Below are 19,779 nucleotides of genomic sequence, written 5' to 3'. Positions count from 1 at the left end.
TCTTAAATTTCAGATGACGACCCATCTGCAGCACTCATCAGAGCATGGAAAAGGGCCTTGAAGACTATCAAGAAAGAGTCGCGAGCGGTGGCCATGTAACAATGCATCCTCCAAATGCGGTCCTTGAGAGCGACTGAAAAAAAAAAAAAAAAAAAGAGGAAGGAAACAAGATATCACTTACGAGATATGCCTCGTTGTGTTAATGTAGAAACTTCCGATGCTAAAGCTGAAATGTTTATAGTGCATCGCTGCGATGGGCATATATATATATATATATATATATATATATATATATATATATATATATATATATATATATATAAGGTGGACGATCAAGTTTCGCGTTAACAGCTGTATAGAAGCTGCAGAGAAGGCCTTTATCGCCGTCTTTTCATTTCACGAATTTTTACACAATTCTTTATAGGAAAGAAAGACGCAGTACGTGTCACATTTCTCGGTGGACACACCTGACCCGCGCCATAAAGGTAAGGTGGGAGTGAAACAAAAATTTGGAGGACGCTTAAGCTTCGCCTTTAAGAATGGAACGCGATAGCGTTGTCGCGTAGACGGCACCGGTTCCATTACTCGTTTCTCAAGAGCAGGGCGCTGCAGCTTTGGCCGAACATGTGGCGCCGTCTGGGAGGCGCCGCTGTAAAAGGCGGCTGTCTGGATCCGCAACCGTGGGTAGCGCCGACGCTGTGTTCCGATTTCTTTTTGGTTCCCCGTAAGAATAAAAAATAAACAGCGACTAAAACAAGGGCCTGTACTTACTTAGTCATTTCGAATCTCATATCGCACCCATTGCTTTTCGTTTCGGCTGCGCATTTCCCACTTTTCTTTTTTTTGACAGTACTTGACGCTAGGTTTCTTTCAAGCATGCACGAGCGATCGCTTGTTTGTATCGAGCGCGCAACACGCGAAAAACACACACACAAAAAAAAAAAACGGGTCTTTTTTTTTTTTTTTTACTTCTGGACCCAACTCGAGCTCTAAAAGTTGTAACAACTACTAAAAGTTGTTGTAACCAGTGCTGGTAGGTCTTCGGACACAGCCTGTGTTGTAGAGAGCGCGGAGCCTTCCTGCCCAACGGGAGCTTTTTTTTTTTTTTCTAACTACTTCCTAATGATAGTTTCCAGCTGTTCTCGGTGCTCGCTTTTGGGAAGCCTAGCCTGACGTAAAAGACGTAGAAGCACGACATGGAGAGCGAAGCACATTGCAGGAGTGCGCGCTTGCTGACTTGACACACGTTCATGGCTCCCCGCAAAGAGAAACTAACAGCTCGATCTGCTGTTGTGTTTACGGGTGTCATAATAGTTATATAAAAAAAAAACCGTCGGGAGGCAATCGAAAATCGAGTTGTTTTTTTTGCGGTTTCCTTGGAAATCATACGAGAGCGATGTGTCGCATCGTTAACAGTGGCACCCGGCCTTGCAGATGCAACAAGGCATCCGTGATATTGCGTGGGTTTGCCAACAACTACATTAAAAAAAAATGAATTACATATGTGGTGAAGAGACGCCGAAAGGGCCGAATAAAACTTACCTCCAAGCTGACGTCGTAGGAGGCGGTTTTCATTTCGTTAGCGCATTTTCTGAAGATATCCGAGGACCCTTCTGCACTTTGAAGTTCCCCGCGCACTCCACGCACGTGCTGGCTTCGTACAGTTTCTGACCGCGCACCAAGTCTTAAATCAATTCTCAACATTCCCGATCACGCGAAATCCCCCGAACAGCACGCGCTGTGGAGCTTGCTCAGCTATGGCTGTTTTTCCGCGCACTGAACCATCACCACTTATTTCGACGCATCGAGTAGAAAATAAAAACTACGGTAGAACTGCCGAGCGCCGAAAAAGCACGTGCACGCGAGGCCCGACGCCTTAGGGTACATCTCCATATACAGCTCGTCCTGTCCTGGGGAAGACGTGATTTCTTTTTTCCTCTTTCTTTTTTAAGAGCCTTTCTATTGACCAACGGAGCCCAGCTCTCGGCTGTCGCTTCTGGGGGGTCTAGCATGCCGTTTCCACCTACACTGCCACCGAGGGGAAAAGCCAGTGCTGCGCATTGCACACTGGCTTAGTTTTTGTTTATTTATCTCCTTACTTTCAAAGTGCCATATTGTTCGGGTTCCGAATTCCTACTTCAAAGGGAAAAAAAACCGTAGAGCCGCCAGCAGAAGCGCTCGCGCGCCGACGATGCGCTGCACCCAAAGCGCCGGCGGCTTTCTGCCAGACGGCAAGAATGGGTAGCGGCTTTCTTCGCTTTGCTTTTGGTTTATTTTTCAACGCACACCCATGGTGCATGTGTCTGTTATGTACGCGTGTGGCAGGAGGCAGGAAATGACCGACAAACGTTTTCTTCTAACAAGGTTTCTGCCGAGAAGAGTAGACTTCGCGTTCACTCCGCCGCCTCTCTCCGACGAGCAGACATACCACATATGGGTGCGCCGGCGGGAGGTGGCGCTACTTGTTCCGGAGCAGTGGCGCCTCCATACCAGCGCACTAGGCCCATAGACCAACACCGTGTTTACAAACAAAGGGGGCGCTCGCGGCGCCGCAGCCGACTGGGGGTGAAAAATAGGGTTAGCGTCCATAGGAATACATGGAAGCGAAATATTCCAAAGCAGTTTTCTCATTTCACGGGGCACCTGTGATGTCGTTATTCGGTGCAAAGCAACTATGAACATCCTAGAACAGATCGTCAAAATATGAAATCTCATTACCGAGGCGAAGTATTTTTAAAACACCGCGAAACAAGCTGGGGTGCGAGTTGGGAAGGCGACCCGTAGAAATACATGTAAACACAACTTACCGGAACATTTTTCTCATTTACCAGAGCATCAGAAGTTGTGGTCGGTCGTTAAACGTTGACCAGCGCTTTGAAGAAGTGTGTGATAAAGTATGGTGGGTAATTACGGAGGCAGTCTACTTTACCCCCCCCCCCCCCCCCCCAATAACCTGTGTTATGAATCCAGATACCGCCGAAAGGCAAGCTGGGGGTAGCGAATCGCGCAGTTTTGCTTACAGTCTGATATACTGCCGCATAGAGTAAATAAGCTTGATAATACTGTCGCTCCAGTGATACGTGATAGACAGAATTACATTTAAAAAGCAGTTGTCAAACGTCATACGACAATATGAACCGAACGAGATTCGCGCATTGCAGCAGACGACAACGAAGTTGCAGCGATACCCACCGCGGCCGCCTCCAGCTCCGGAGCGTCTGCTAGCGATAGCGGGTGGTGCATGGTCGTCTGCAACTGTACGCGATCAGTTTATCGTGCTGTGAGCTGTCCCGCAAGTCGTCAAACTTGCATTACCTGCAAGAGAATGTAGTGTGTCATGCAACATGACTTCGGGGCGTCGAAGACGTCCACTAAAAAATGAGAAGGGTTCAACGCTGCTGAACCGAGCAAAATGTTGCGGTAAGTTGTGTTTACATGTATTTCTATGGGTCGCCCTCTCAACTGCACCCCGATACGTTCTGCGGTGTTTTAAAAATACTTTGCCTCGGTAATGAGATTTCACACTTCCACGATATATTCCAGGGCGTTCATGGTTGCTCTGTACCGAATACTGACATCACAGATGACCCGTGAAATTAGAAAACTGCTTTGGAATATTTCGCTTCCATGTATTCCTATGGGCGCTAAGCCTATTTTTCACCCCCAGTCGGACCACGATGGCGATAGAAGCGCCACCGCATCGTGCTTACGTCACAGATCGGTGTTGGTCTATATGTTCCGACGCTTCATGCCTTAGCGGTGACGTAATCGCTTCCCTTAGCGGCCTCTGCGAGTAGTAGAAACTTTTCGCTACAGTTCGCGCGCACAAGAGACACGAGTGCGCCCGGCACTGGTAGACGCAACCAGGTCTCTCAAGAGCGAGCTCATGTTCCGACGGCTTCATGTCCTAACGGTGATGTCATCGCTTCCCCTAGCGGCCTCTGCGAGAGAACCTTTCGGCTCCAGTTCACAGCGTTCCTTCGCTTACAATGCGGCTGCATGGCGTGGTGGAGTGATTAGCGTGCTCGTCTCGCACCCCGGAGGCCCACGTTCGACTCCTCACATCGGTGATTTTTCCGATTCGTTTATATTCATTAATGCTTCTGGGATTTTTCGCTCACGGCCAACGCCGGACGACGCGGGACGGCGGCCGCCGACGACGACACCGACTTTCCTGCGACACGGGGCCCTTAACGCTATCGCGTTAAAATCCGAGGGCACTTTGGCGACTAAAGTGATGCATCCCGCTGCGCGACTGATGCGCATGTAGCGATGAATGCTGCTACGAGTAAAGCGAGCGACTACTCTCACATTCTGCGAGTGCATTTATTCAGTGAATCCTGCTTGGCAGCGACGAGTTCGCGCTTGTTGTATCTTCGCAGTTCTACGTTTACTATCGTGTGGTTGATTTCACCGGGTGCGCGGCATTAATTACACAGTTGGCACTTATTAGTAATTAATTAGTAATTAATCAGCCGTTAATTAGTGATCAGTAATTAATTACTTATTAGTCACTAATTAGTAACCGATTATTGATTGCCGTATGGCCATACAAAAGCACGCATTCGCGCATATCGTGGTGGTGCTCCCGTCATCCCGTCTCGACCAATCAGAGCCGCCGCAAAAGCGTGACACAACGTTGAGGCAATAAAAGGTAAGGGCCTCGTACTTTCCTGATGTGGCTGGGACAGGTTGGTCGACGCCGCTTGCGCCGGGGGCTAGCCTGCCACCGAATTTTTATCTGTTGTAGGCCGTCATTGCACCCGCCACCGCTTCGGTGGTGGACGACGGCTGTTGTTGCGGCGCGCGTCTTTCTCTTCCTTTTCTTTCTTCTCTATTTTCTCTTCTGTCTGCACGAGGCAGCGGAGGTTGCCCCGCCGGGGTGGCGCAGTGGTAAGACGCCCGACTACTGTGCCGGAGTTCCCGGGTTCGAACTCGACCTCGGCGGCTGCGTTTCGATGGAGGCGAAACGAAGAGGCGTCGTGTGCTGTGCGATGTCAGCGGACGTTAAAGATCCCCAGGTGGTCGAAATTACTCCGTAGCTCTCCACTACGGCTCCTCTTTCTCTCTTTCCACCTTCCCTCCCATCTTCCTCCCTTCCCTTACGGCGCGGTTGCGGTGTCCACAGAAAACATGTGAGACAGTTACTGCGCCTTTCCCTTCCTACAAATAAATCAGTATAGTATAGGCAGCGGAGGTTGTTGTTGTGACTGTAGGGCAGAGGCACATTATTTTATGTTTTTTAACGCGGTAGCGTTAAGGAGCTCGTGTCGCAGAAAAGCTGGTGTCGTCGGCGGCGTTGGCCGTGAGCGATAAATCCCGGCATGCAATTCATAAATAAAAAGGCGCGGTAACTGTCTCACTTGTTTTTCTCGTGCGGGTGCTCGCGCGTCGGCGGCAACGCGGCCGTATGCCGCGCGTCACGTTTTTCGCACGCGAAAAACGCGCCATGCGGTTCCGGCTTAACACTCCTTGGCAGGTCGACGGGTGTTGTATTGCAGGGCCTTGCGCGCTCGCTCTTGAGACGCGTGTGTTAAAAAGTTGTACAGTGCACTTAGAAGTGTTGAGTATGAGAACTATGTCTGTGTGACTCAAGAGCATACCGAGCGAATGAGTGGGCGGTGCGAACGAGGTGCAATAACGCTATCGCGTTCCACTCTTGAAGGCAAAGCTTAAAGGGCCACTGTCTAGGGAAGGCCCTTTTAAGAAAAGGAGCCCAGTGTTTCGATCAGGTACCGGAGATAGTCTGTGCAAAATTCTACAGCGACACGCGCGCCGCAAAGCATCGAAAATACAATTCAAAGCTCCCTCATGCTCTCCTTTGAGAAGCCAGCTTCACCGCTTCCTGCGCTGGCCCGACGGGCCCCGATAATGACGTACGTACCGGGAACGACGTCCATTGGTCCGTCTCGCTGACTGACGGGAGAAGGATGGGTGTCTACCGCTCGCAGCGCGCTTTTCCCTCGCCACGGCCAGACTGAATCCAGCGGCGCGCGCTCCCTCGACCGTTTTTTTTTTCGCGCTCGCGGAGAGCCACGCCCCACCTCCCGCCAAACGCGGAGGAGGAAGGGGAATTTGTATTGCGGAGGCTAGACGACCTCGGGCAGGAGAGTGAAAAACCTTTGCGAGGGAACGGAAGGAGAGAGGCAGGATAGAATCGGGTGATTGCGGTGGCTGTAACTGCGTTATTAGTTACTCTTTTCAAAAACATTTTGCGGCCTTGCGTTCCAGGGGCGAAGTCTCACAGTCACCGGGGAAGAAAATATTTTCGACCGGAGGGTGGACAGTGGGCCTTTAAGCGTCCTCCAAATTTTTTTGGGTAGCCTCACCATAATATATGCAGGAAGAAGGAAAAGAAAATGCACGGGCCTGCTACTGGCTCTGTAGCTGAGCCACCTCCGCTGCCTCGTGCAGACAGAAGAGAAAATAGAGAAGAAAGAAAAGGAAGAGGAAAAGAAAGACGCGCACCGCAACAACAGCCGTCATCCACCACCGAATCGGTGGCGGGTGCAATGACGGCCTACAACAGATAAAAATTCGGTGGCAGGCTAGCCCCGCCGCAAGCGGCGGTGACCTACCTGCCCCAGCCCCATCAGGGGAGTAGGCTCAGCTAGAGCCAGTAGCAGGCCCGTGCATTTTCTTTTCCTTCTTCCTACAGCCACAACAACAACAATGTTCGATTCAGAACTGGTTCTTGGCACCAATTCTGAAAAAAGTTCCTGCGTTAACCAACATGCAAATAAGAGATCAGAACAAAATTGTAGTTGTAGTGACGCGGTAGCGCACATCATGTATTACAGTGTCTTTTGTTGAAATTCGCGTCAGGCGCAATGTGCGCGCGTGAATCGCGTCGCCAGTGTGTTTCAAGTGCTTAGAGGATTTTTAAGTTCTAATGCAATGTTGTGGGCTACCAGCTGCGCAAGTTTAATTAAACACGGTGAATTAACTGCTAATGAACTTTAGATTTTACACATCATTGAGTCATATGTCGTTAGATAGCATATGTCGAGTCTAAGTGCACTGGCTTGACTTAATTCCTAATTAATTATGCTAATTAGATAATTGCTCATAAATGTTAAAATACATGCATTGGCTGCAAGTCATATATCGTTGGATAGCTTATGCCAAGTACAAGTGCTCTAGACTAACTGCATGTCTTAATTAATTATCGCTAATTAGTCAGTTGTGATTAAACCTGAATTGAATGCTATCCATTCAAGTCATATATTGTGGTGTAGCTTATATTGAGTACAGTTGTACTACTCTGATATAATTGTAATTAGCAGTAATTAATTAGCGCAATTAGCGGCAAATAAAAACGTGCAGCTCGTCTAGTGCTTTTGGACTTGGCATAAGCTATCCAACGATATATGGCTTGTAGCTATAGCATGCATTTTAATATTCATTCACAATTATGCAATTAGCAGTAATTGGCGCAATTATCGGTAAATAATTAAAACGTGCAGCTAGTCTAGTGCTGTTGGACTTGGCATAAGCTATCCAACGATATACAACATAGCTATAGCATGTATTTTAATATTTATTCACAATTACGCAATTATGCATGGGCGGGACACGTAGTGCGAAGAGAGGATAACCGATGGTCGCTTAGGTTAACAAACTGGATTCCAAGGGAAGGAAAGCGTAGAAGGGGGCGGCAGAAAGTTAGGTGGGCGGATGAGGTTAAGAAGTTCGCAGGGGTCAAGTGGATGCAGCTAGCATAGAACTGGGTTAATTGGAGAAATATGGAAGAAGCCTTCGCCCTGCAGTGGGTATAGTCAGGCTGATGATGAATTAGCAGTAATTAATTAGTGCAATTAGCGGTAAATAATTAAAACGTGCAGCTAGTCCAGTGCTGTTGGACTTGGCATAAGCTACCCAACAATGTACGACTTTAGCTATAGCATGTATTTTAATATTTATTCACAATTTTGCAATTAGCTGTATTTAATTAGCTCAAAACGCTACTAATATGCTCAGGAACCATTTATGACGCCATACACCAATATTAATCCAAGCGGCGTTGCCATGAAGAAATATCCGTAAACGGGCCGCGCGCTTGATTGCGGCTGCTGCCATGAATGTGGCTGCCTGTGGCATTTGCAGCCATAAACAGCTAATAAAAGATACTAAACAATGCAAACATATGTGGTTGTCTGCATTATCGAGCTAACAGTAACCCAGCAATCCAAGCATAACAAAACTTCTGTAGCCGGTTTTTAGGATGCTTTCCTTTTACCGAAAACCGGCTACAAAACTACGCAGTATCTGTCTTACTTCTCGGTGGTCATGTGGGCTCACATTAAACGGCATAAAATTTGAGATATGTACGTCTGTTGCAGAAGTTTGCGGCCCAACGCGCCGGGCAGAGGAGCAGTATCGCTCCCGAGAGGCGGCGCTGCGCCCACCGGCGCTGCCTGGTGACGTAGCTATAAAGAGTGAGGAGGCTTGTTCTCTTCTCCTCATCCCGCGGTTGATATCGCACATCTTTGCTCTCAGCCGCGGGATGAGGGGAAGAGAACAAGCCTCCTCACTCTTTATAGCTGCATCACCAGGAAGCGCCGGCGGGCGCAGCGCCGCCTCTCGGGAGCGATACTGCTCCTCTGCCCGGCGCGTTGGGCCGCAAACTTCTGCAACAGACGGTACATATATATGTTACCATCGATTCCATATGAGCCTTCAACTTGACGTACGTGTAACCATGTTCAATTCCGTTGGTCTGCCAGAATTTATTTCTGCGTGCTTCCTGCTGATTTTACCCAGTCAATAAAAATCAATGGGTCCAATTAGGACGACCAGTCAGATTGAATTGGTTCTGCCCATCCCATATGGTTTGTCCAATGGGTACTGTCCAACCCAACTGGTTTCTTTACTCTCAATTGGGAAGCGGGTTTCATCGATCCCGATTGAAACGCCCAGATGGTTCGTGACTGAATTAAGAAACCAATTGGGAGTGAAGAAACCAACGGGGCATCCCAATTGAATAAACCCAATTGGGATTCCTTCACTGCCAATTGAAACCAATTCCAATCAACATTCCAAACTGGGAAAATAAATTCAGTGACATCCTTGACTGATATATATATATATATATATATATATATATATATATATATATATATATATATATATATATATACACACACACACACACACACGCTTCGCTGCAGTACATGACCCTTTAATTCCTACTCTCCCTCAAGCATAGAGGGGAAAAATCTCCGCACTGTATAGCCCTAATAAACCTAAACGACCCTTCAAAAGATGAGAACCACAGGAGCGGAGACCGCTCTGCGCAGCTCACAACCGAAGCAGTTACGCAAAGTGGCCTTGAAGGTCGCCGCGGTCCAAATGCGCCCGGTCATCAGAGACTCGGTGACATCGCCGTCCTGCTCATCTTCTTTCCCACTTTCGCAGAACCACCTCAGTGGTTAAAATAAACTTTTGCCATTCAACCACCAACCAACCAACCAACTCGCGCCAGCTGCATCCAGAGTCCGTTCCGATCCGCTGGCCACCATACCGCTGGTGGAAGTCAATAGTGCCGCGATACACAAATCACTTCTTCAAACGCTCCATATTTTCCGCAGACGACACCGAGAAAGAGCGAAAAAAAAAAAAAACAAAACAGTAAAATACGTGCAAACTGAACAGCATCAGGAATTCGTTTTTCTCTGAGCAGCACAAACTACGCATTCCAAAAAAGAAAGAACAGTACTCGGGTGCGAGGGGGGCGCAAAAAGTGTAAGGTCAAATACTCCCATCGAGTTATGAATCAATAGTTTCCTATTTACTGACAACTGAACATTACTGGGGGTAACTCATGGGATCCGGACCTAACACATACGGAGCAGGTGCGCCATGTACAATATATACCTTTGGTTTTTGGCCCATCTCGTGCGTGCCTTGTTGATATGAAACCGATAGCAAGAACACAGCCATCGACTGTGCGCATCTTTGAAACACATTTTTTGCTAACTGATGATCTGCCTATCTATTTATAAATCGAGCAGTGCCACGAACACAACACAAACACTGCGATCATACATTTCAAACAGTGTGAAGAGGCCCGGCCGCGTGAAATCCCCACTTTCGACAGCACGCGGGACATTTAAACAGCTGCTGCGAGATTAACGCGTCACAAAGCACGTATTCCGGCATCGCATTCCTCACACGCGCGCAGTAAAAATCACCAAACACCTAATATATATATATATATATATACGAGGTGTGACACAAAAGAAACGAGACTCAAAAAACGAGATTGAGTGGGTTCCCACTGGTCAGACTGTTAACCAACACTACTATATTGAAGTACTAAAATAACCGTGAAAAAAAATTAGGAAAAAAAAGTTAGTTGTGGAGTAATGAATGGCTGTTGCACCAGGACAATGCACCCGCTCACGCGGCCCTACGCGTATCTGTCAAGCAGTGACCAGCAAAAACATTAGTGATGAAGCATCCTCCTTATTCACCTGATTTGGCTCTATGCGACTTTTTTTTTTTTTCCTAAAGTTAAACTTTGTTTAAAGGGAACCAATTTTAAATCATTTGAAGAGGTTCAGGCAAAAACGGAGAATCTCCTGAAGGGCTGTCCAAAAACCTCGTTCCAGAACGGTTACCAGCAGTGGCAGCACCGAATGCAGAGAAGTGTGTGAATGCTGAAGGAGACTACACAGAGAACTGATTCAGCAAGTGAAATAATTTATTGGACCAGTAGTATTTTTTTTTTGTCACACCTCGTATATGTATACTATATATATATATATATATATATATATATATTGTAAGGAAGACTACACAGCGCTGACACAAACGACGAAGACTGCTGGGTTCCTGGCCGATCAGCTGGCGCGCGCACTGAAAGCTCGGACTGTCTTGTTCGGACGTGATTGTGCTTCCCTCTACGATTATCTTGTGTCACTGGTCGCCGTCTCCAGTTCTCCGAACAACTACCAATGAACACCTCAATATATATATATAAACGGCATATAAAAGATAAGCATGGCATGGTCAAATACAGGTAAAAGCAAGAATGCACGCGAACTTTTTTGAAGTTTCAACCATGGCACCAGTCTTCCTGAGAAATATCCTGCGGATGCTTGCTTCTATGAGCTGAAACGTCAATAAACAGTTTCCCACACATATCAGCCGTGGCTGCAGAGAAAAAAAAAAAAATGCAACGTTTAACCTTCAAGTTATTTACTCTGTGTGAGATAAATGAAAGTTGAGTGCAACACAGAGCGGTGATGAGACAGTGCTTGTGCTGGGATGTACCTGAATTGTAATAAATTGTTAGACACAACATCCTATCACAGATATTTCCATCAAATCTCACAGCAAGCGTCCTACCCTGCTAAAGTCACACTGAACAGTTTTAACCACAAAAGTGCCCTCTGTTTATGTCTGGTGTTTCTTGCACATACACTTCAGATAATAATCACAACATCAAGACAATTTCTGATAAAGCCACAAATATTTCGGCAAATTTACGCATGCGAAGCATCATTTTATTATCAGCATAATTAAAACAAATTCTAGCATTCTAGGCTGGTGAAAGCATGAACCGGTCATGATGAGCAACTCCTCTGCTACGAAAAGCCATATACATCTTGTAAGCTTGGCGCAAAAAGGGACTTTTTACTTTCTGCCACAGTTCTTTCACAAGTGTGACTTCCATAGTCCAACCTGCCGCTCCACATCACCACAGTCATTAGAGGGCAACTTGGAACGTAGCCAAGCAACGGTTCCGATGGCATCACGCGCCCACTTCTTGCATAGGCGACAGCACAGCAGGCATCTCCGGGCTACGGCGGCTGGACAGCCTTTTGTTTTCGGATGCCTGCGCAGACGTGAAGAGGCCATTCTATCTCTGCACAGCAAGGAACAGACCATTTTCTTTCGTCACTGAATGCTATTCACCCAGGCACAGGTCATAATTGATGACAAGTACCACAATGCTTTAGCACTAAGTTCCCTGGTACAGCACAAAGTGTAAACAAAGATGGTGGAAAGCGATAAGAAAGGAGACACTTTCCCAAGTAAGAGCTGCTCCTCATGGTACATGTATATCATTACAGACGTGATAATGATGACATAGGAAGGATGCAGAGAAAAGAGATGCAACATGTGTTGGGGCTAAAGTATTCCATCTGGCTGCTGCTTGGCTATTTATGCACCAGCTACCGATACCGACACTATGGACGTTAAATATATATGCAAGGAATCAACTTATCCATCTATGTTGTAGATTAATGTTTCCTAACTACACGGTTTTCTCTATTAGCTGGTAGGTTAAAAAAAGAAAGAGCTATGCTAACTACTGCATTAATATGCCTCAAATGATGCAATGCTTGGAAGGCCCGCCAGATCCGCTCCGGAAGACACAGATGCAGAGTGCTCGCTGATTGGTCGATGCTTGCCCCCTCCTGACCTACGTCACGAATGACGTATCGGAGGAGGGGCAAAGATAGGTAACAATTATTTGACAAATGTGTCTAGCTTTAAATATTTGGGTACAACTATTGCACATGACTTAAACTGGCGCATGCATGTTGAAGTGGTTTCATCGGCTGCTTTTAAAAAGCTATGTTTTTTGAGAGCAAAGCTGTCGAGGACAACAAAGGATGTGAAGTTATTGCCATATAAGACATTCATTCGACCAGTGCTCGAGTATGCTTCAGCAGCCTGGAATCCTCACCAAAAGGTACTACAAGATAATCTAGAAAAAATACGACTAGCTGCACGCTTTATCTGTGGCAGATATAAGGAGACTGATTCGGTCAGTGAAATGTTGCACTCCTGCAACCTAGAGCCGTTAGAAACGTGAAGAGTAAAGCAAAGGTTGGAAGTACTACACCAAATATTGCATGACGATTTAAAGTTAAATAAGGAAATGTGCTTGCCCCCACCTGCTAAGCATAGCGCCAGGTTGAATCATAATGCAACCATACGGCCGTACTTCACTCGCACTAACATATTTCACTTTTCTTTTTTTCCTGACGTGATAGAGCTCTGGAATAAATTGCCTACTCATGTTGTACAAAGTGCCATTAAAATATTTCAGAAAAGTCTCGATCAATACTTTAATAAACGCTAACATGTCGTCCCCCGTGCTTCGCATCCTATTAATTTGTATGTGCTTTCTCGCTTTCTATGTCATTTGTTCCAGCTCAGCAGCTTTCCGAGATGGTGTTTGTATAATTGTAATCCAAAGGGCTTGTTACTGTAATCTGTCATTTGGAATTTTAGATGTGTTATTGATTTTATATGTATTGTTGATTCCTTCCCTGTCATGACCCTCGCTAAGGGTTAACAGTATGAATAAATAAATTGCTAGCTTCCTTGTAACACAGTTTTGGTGACAGTACTACACGACTAGGCGGAAATAATTATTTTCTTCATCTGGCCGAACATAACAAAAACTAAAAATGTCTGCACTTAGGATGGAAATCATCCAGCCAAGCACGAAGCTCGCGTGTGCACTGCTGTTTTCGCTCACAACTGCTTATGCTTCGTGGGGCTCACAATCGATTTTGCAAAGATTTAAAAAATAATAAAAATAGAAAATTATGCTTATAATATGCCTGCATTGACCCCTTGTCCAGCATGCTTATGCTCTATGAGTTTTAAGCATTTGATAGGACTTCAGGTCGTCTCCAAGCGGCTGCGCCCGTTCATAGAACAAAAATAATTGCCTGCATGCTTGCCGAGACTGTCAACTTTTTCAAGGTAAAAATTGCTAATAGGTGCGTGTACTAAGGAGTGCTGCATATTGTGCCAGATCTGAATATGGCTCACACACGATTTGAAGCAAAAAGTGCACAGCAGCGGGCAGCTTCCCACCACTCCTTGGAGCAGGGAGACCCAGCTGAAACTGACGCTTTTGCCCACCAAGCCGGTTTTCCTTCAGTGCGCCACCATCGTCACGTGCCTCCCCGGTCACATTGTTTGCTAATAGGAAGAGGTCTATTAGGAGGTGCGCTGTCGCGCGCGCCGAATATCTGGCACTGTCGGATCTGAGCGCCGTGAACACACTCGGCGGTGGGCGACGCGTCACGCATGCCCAGACTTCCTCTGGCCGGCATGCGCGCAACCAAGCGCGGAAGCGCGCTTGGCGAGCTCATGGAGCTGAGCCTATAGTCTTTGGGGAAGGTGCACCATCCAATGCGTAGCGCTGAGTTCAATATATCGAACGACCGGTAAAATTGGGTTCGATATATCTGGGTTCGACTAGTAAATACAGCGTATAACATGTCATGCCGATTCTATTGAGTTTCCTATAAGCATATTTCAACCCTCTAGAAACATAACGAGGCAAAAAGATGATGCTTGCAGGACTTAGCACACAAAAAAGAAGCACAAGGGGAGTAAGGACGACAGGACAAAGAACTTTGACCTGTAGTCCTTGTTACTTCTTTTGCTTCGCTTTTCATGTTCAGAGTCCTGCAAGCATGGAAACAAACCAACTAGCCTAACAACAAGTACTGTTAAAAAGGTGCTAACAGCCCTAAAATCACATGCAAATTTTGTACACAACTTGAAACACTGGATTTCAGGAAATCTGTGCTAGTCATTATCGACAACAATAATTTGAAGATTGCGCAACAGCGGCAAGGGCAGCGATCCATGCAGCATAGATCTGTAATACTTAACTTGGCAGAGGTGAAAAATTTTCAATAACCAGTAATTCAATAAAATTTGTTCACTAACTCATTAATAATTGCTAAAGCTTCAAACATGTGTTCCCTCTGCTTGCCATGTTTTAATATGAAGGACAAGCGTGTAAATAAATCAGGCTCAATGCAATGCTCATTTCCGCCTATTTGTGAGAGCACTTCTCTCTATAATGTTTTCATGACTATGGAGAACGGACATAGCATCAGACAGGATTAGAATGTTTGCTGGGGTATGATGGGTGCAGCTGGCACAGAGCTATCTGGAGGTACCGTATTTACCCGCATATAGCCCACAGCAAAATTTGGAAAAAAAAAAAAGCGCGTTTAAAAAGTGGGGGTGCAGGTTACCTGCGAACTTTTTCAGGAAAGTGGGGAGGAGGGCTGGTCGGCTTCATGGCAATGCGCCAGCTTTCAAGCCGATAAGGAGCCAAAAAAGGCATAGCCAAATCCACGTCCATAGAATAGTCCGTTTATTTTCCACGCCATTGGTCACGGTTTGTTCAGCCAGCCTTTTGTCAGGTGTAGTTCCAACACCCAGTCAACCCAGTTTGCACTGTCGGCCTGCTTTGTTTTGACGCCATGAGTGCAACTCGCAACAACAAAAAGAAGTTAAAGATTATAGCCAATGCTGAAGAAATCGGCAACAGAGCTGCAGCAAGACAATATGACGTCGACGATTCGCGCATTCACGACTGGAGGAAGAAAAAAAGTCTCGAAACAATGAGCTGGGAGAGGCGAGCGTGTCATGGTCTGAAGACTGGCTTGTACCTGGCTTGTTTCCCGCGCGCCAGCACGTGACCTTTGCAAGCCATGTGCGTGAATGAACCAGAGAGAACCGGTGGGAACGAGAGGGGAAAAGCGCGACAGAGCGAAGCGCAAGGGTGTGCCCATTCATTTGCCGAGCTATCTCTCTCTTTCCTCTTTCCCGGCCTTTGTTCGCAGTAGTACGCGCTACGCATGCGCCAATCCAGCTCAGCCCGTTTTCAGACAGAACGTCTGACACTTTCTCCAGCGTGTGTTGCGAACCCTCTGCGCGCAGCGGCTTGGCTGATGTGGCTATGGCGCCTGCGGAAGTTAAGAAGCGGCAGATCTATCTATCTATCTTTTTTTTTTTTTTTTGCGAGAGTCGTTAGCTTTTATCGTTTTGCTGGTTCTGCTGTACGCGCGGCGTAGCGTAAGATATGACGTTACGAAGCGGCTTTTTTTCTTTTTCTTTTTTTTTTCCGGGAGCCGTTTATCCTTGCATGTATGAATCAACGAAAGCATGGGGTCAGCTGCGATCATGACACCGGCTTTTAGCGTTTTTCGCTTCAAACAGCATTTGCAGCCACTTTATCATGCTTTCCAATGATTTTGTGGCAGTAGACTATGCCGGCCCCAAGCGCGGCGTGATAAATCGAATCAGGCCTGTGCAATCAAGCCATCACGGGCAGTCTGCCAAGTTCGCTCCCCGCCGCAGCAGGAGCTATCAAAAGATAAACGCGCCCTGACGTTATCGCTGCGCAGCATCTTGGCACGCTGCCAAGAAATGAGCTGTGGATGAGACGACCGAAACGAAGTGTGACATGCAAGCGATAACGCTGGCGATTTCTGCCGCGGCGACACAGAAACCTTGTTGTGAGCTGCCACGGTGGCTCGTACGGACGCAGTTCCAACAAGTTGGAAATTTTTTGCTCTGTCGCTGCCGCTCGTCGCTGAGATCGCTTAATCGCTTGCATGTGAGCGAGCTGGCCTTAACGCTTTTATTTTTTTCCAAAGTCTCGAGTGCAAAAGTGGAGGGTGGGTTCATTATGCGAGTGAGTTGATTATGCGATAAATACTGTATCGTTTTTCGCATCGTAAGTGCCTTCCCAAGCCGATTTCTGTATATCGAATTATCGATATATCGAACTATTTCGCGATCCCCTTCGAGTTCGATATATCCGGGTTCGACTGTATGCCCTCACATGTGTGAAGGCCTGATATTCCTTTGCTCTGCCAGTGGACGCGTGGGAAAGTGATCCAGTGCGAATTGATGTGTAAGAGCTTAAAAAAATGTGCCATGAGTAATGGCTTGAATGGTTCCGAGGACATCTTTGAGAGTGGCCATGAAGCCTCAGATAGCAGCAGTGAGAGCGGTGATAATTGAGAATCTGATAACCAGTGACGTTGTGGCGGTAGTTTGAATAAATGTTCCGAAAACAAAATGACCAATGAGTGTGCAGCTGTATCATTCTAGCGCTCCTTTTCTTTTTCTTTTTTTTCCAGATAAACGTGGGAGCTTAGCACTAGGACTTTTTTTTCTTCGTGGCGTTCAAAGTTAGGGGTGCAGGTTATATACAAGGATGGGTTATACGCGAGTAAATACAGTATAGATGCCCCTTCCCCTGCACTGCATGTAGCAGATGCTGCTGACATAGAATGGGCGTCTATTCAGCATGAAATTGCACACGCAAGCACAGTGACAAGACAGCTCCGAATGTCTCCCACACCGACCCTGCGCTTGAGTCGCACGTCGGGTGAGGTAGGACTCCACGTCTCAGCTGACGATGACTCGTCCGAACTGTCTTCAGGGTGGATGTGAGCAAAGCGCTTTTTGAGTGCACTGGACAGAAGGCCACCTGCATCTGTGCAGGACTCAGATTCTGCAGCGCCCTTCCGCAGCGGAGTGCCACTTGGGGACCTGCAAGCAAGGAGACACTTGCTCAGACATTTCCTCGAGAGATGAAGTTTTAATTCATAACACCCCAAAATGCACAGGCAAAACTATGCAGCAACTTTGAGTTTGAGTGCATTTGATGAATTTAGGGCCAGAATAACTGGTGTTGAAAATAGGAGATGCCCCTCAAAGGAAGCAGTGACAGAAAGAGGAGCAGAAAAATCAGCGGCCTCAAAAATTTTCAAGGAAACAATGCACAATCGAAGAGTTCAGCACTATAGCTTGCGTGCATGAAAGAAGGGCAGTCTATGGAAACAAGAACACAGAGAAAAACTGGGATGAGGAGAAGGGGACCAGAAGGTGCATCTTGAAGGATTAATGGCCCATTAAAGAGGCCCACTGTCCCCCCTCCGGCCGAAAATATTTTCTTCCCTGGTGACTATGAGACTTCGCCCCCAGAAGGTAAGGCCGCAAAATGTTTTTGAAAAGAGTAATTAATAATGCAGTGACAGTCATCGCAATCACCCAATTATGTCATGTTTCTCTCCTCCCGTTCCCTCGCAAAGGTTTTTCACTCTCCTACCCGGTATAGTGGTGAGAGAAAAGCGCACAGCAAGCGGTGGACACAATTAGTGGTGTACACCCATCCTTCACCCGTCAGTCAACGTCAGCCTTGCGGCTTGTAGAGAACGGGGAAGCTGGTTTCCCGACAGGGAGGATGAGAGAGCTTTGATTTGTATTTTTGCTGCTTTGTGGCACGTGTATCGCTGTAGCATTTTACACAGACTATCTCCGGTACCTGATCGAAGCACTGGACTCCTTTGCTTAAAAGGTCACAGTGGGCCTTTAAAGAAAGGGGAGAAGTGGGCGACTCGTGGTCCAGCTGCTGCTTTGAGTGGTGCCCATTAGAAAATCCAGAGTACTGAAGGATTTCAAGGGTCAGTGAAAATCCCTGTGTATAAAGTGCTTTTGAGCACATGGGCGATCTTTATGCTGGTGAACTTGGACGTCTACCGCCATTCAGGTCAGCTCTGCAGAATGGCAGTCTGAGTCAGTGCACATTCTTGACTGAAAGCTGCTACGGCAACAACCACTGCCTTCTGTGTTTTGTTGCCCTTTCAATTGAGTTTGCCTGTACCACTTGGGTGGAAAAAGGTGTTGCCGTAAAGCATGGGCAGCAAAAGTAGGCAGAACTCTCACTAGAATGCAGCCCTAAATTATGCACAGAAAACGGCCTAAGCAACAGCTGCACTTTTCACTCACTTTTCAATCTTCTTCAACTTGACTGTGCCAAGACCCTTGAGCACCTCTGCGAGCATTGCCTCGTGCGACTTCTCTGCTCGCGAGGCTGACGGATCGGCGCAGCCCTGCTGCACATGAATTGATGAAGGTCAACGCTGTAACCATACGGAGTGAATGCATGGAAAATACGACACAGACCACTTCTGAGCGAACCTTCTAGTACAGGACAAAGTGGACCAGCCACATGGCAATCTCCTAACAATGTTATTCTGGCCGCACCAAAAACTACATTCCACTTTTCTTCGTACATACACAATTGAGCAACATTATGTGCTACATTACGTATACTGACCTTTTGCTACAACAGTGTTGGCTCCTGTCAAACCCTGTGAAATAAAGCATGGAAGCCCATGTTTTCCCTTCATTTTCATTTTCTGCAGGTGTCACAGATATTGAATTCGTTTCAATTCCTCCCTTCTCAGTTCTAAGGCTCCCTTGAAGGGTCAGAACAGCAGTGCCAAAATACTTCTGGTGAACACAGTTCGAATTAACCAAACTTTAAGATAACAAAAAAAAAACAAAAAAACATAGGCATGTAGTTGGGTAGTGAGACTGCCCTATATTATTGTTATTTTATTACTTATCCTTTTTATCGTTAGGAAAATAGCGACCAGTGCATTCTCCTAAAAACTGAAGCCATTGCTTTACAAGATAAAACGCAGAAGGCAATCACAGGTTTAAAATATCACTGCCCTAATCTGACCCTCTTTTCACCTTCAGAACTCAGGAAACAGATGGCACTTAGTGCGTTTGAAGTGGAGAGCGAGACAGAATTTGACGAGGTGTTGTCTGTAAGGGGGGACGTGGTTCTTGATGGGCCCAAGATCGTAAAAAAAAAAAAAATATAACAGACGTTTTGAAAATGACATTTTGGAAACCTACAGCCCATCTCCTACATAACAACCTCGGCCATAATCCCACTTTATAGGCTGCAAACGAGCTGAATCAATTCCTTCACTGCTCACTTTTTCTCTTTTTCTCAAAACACACACTTCTGATGATTTGCTACTTAACAAGAACCATCTTCGTATCTAGAGCCTAAAAAGGAATAATTTTTATTGCTTCTGAGTGATTAAGCCATAAAATGATGGGAACAGATTTCTCATTTTGTGCTTGCTAATCTTTTTGAGTAATTTAAAAAGCTCATAAATCGCTTTTTCC

At 46.4% G+C, this 19,779-nt stretch overlaps 1 protein-coding gene and 1 long non-coding RNA gene across 6 annotated transcripts in view; both read right to left on the bottom strand.

Annotated features, from left to right (window-relative positions):
- LOC146180250 (uncharacterized) overlaps positions 1 to 19,779 on the bottom strand; it is a 437,831-nt gene that overhangs the window by 335,804 nt on the left and 82,248 nt on the right. The gene's annotated exons all lie outside the window — the stretch shown is intronic.
- LOC146180251 (mitochondrial fission regulator 2-like) overlaps positions 11,167 to 19,779 on the bottom strand; it is a 45,507-nt gene continuing 36,894 nt past the window's right edge. For 3 of the 5 annotated variants that reach the window (XM_084579464.1, XM_084579463.1, XM_084579460.1), the window contains 3 exons: positions 18,580 to 18,686; positions 17,154 to 17,340; positions 11,167 to 11,842 (listed from right to left, as the gene is read on the bottom strand). In XM_084579464.1, coding sequence (XP_084435590.1) covers positions 11,759 to 11,842; positions 17,154 to 17,340; positions 18,580 to 18,686 — 378 coding nt within the window. In that variant the 3' untranslated portion in view covers positions 11,167 to 11,758. Of the gene's footprint in view, positions 11,873 to 17,153; positions 17,341 to 18,579; positions 18,687 to 19,779 lie in introns of all 5 variants that reach the window. The other 2 variants (XM_084579462.1, XM_084579461.1) reach the window with 2 other exon arrangements.

The sequence above is a fragment of the Amblyomma maculatum genome, chromosome 9, assembly GCF_055883805.1.
Source record: "Amblyomma maculatum isolate TAMU_Amacu chromosome 9, ASM5588380v1, whole genome shotgun sequence".
NCBI classification, from domain to species: Eukaryota; Metazoa; Arthropoda; class Arachnida; order Ixodida; family Ixodidae; genus Amblyomma; species Amblyomma maculatum.
The sequence above is the reverse complement of the archived record's forward strand: the minus strand, read 5'-3'. Positions and strand labels throughout refer to the sequence as shown.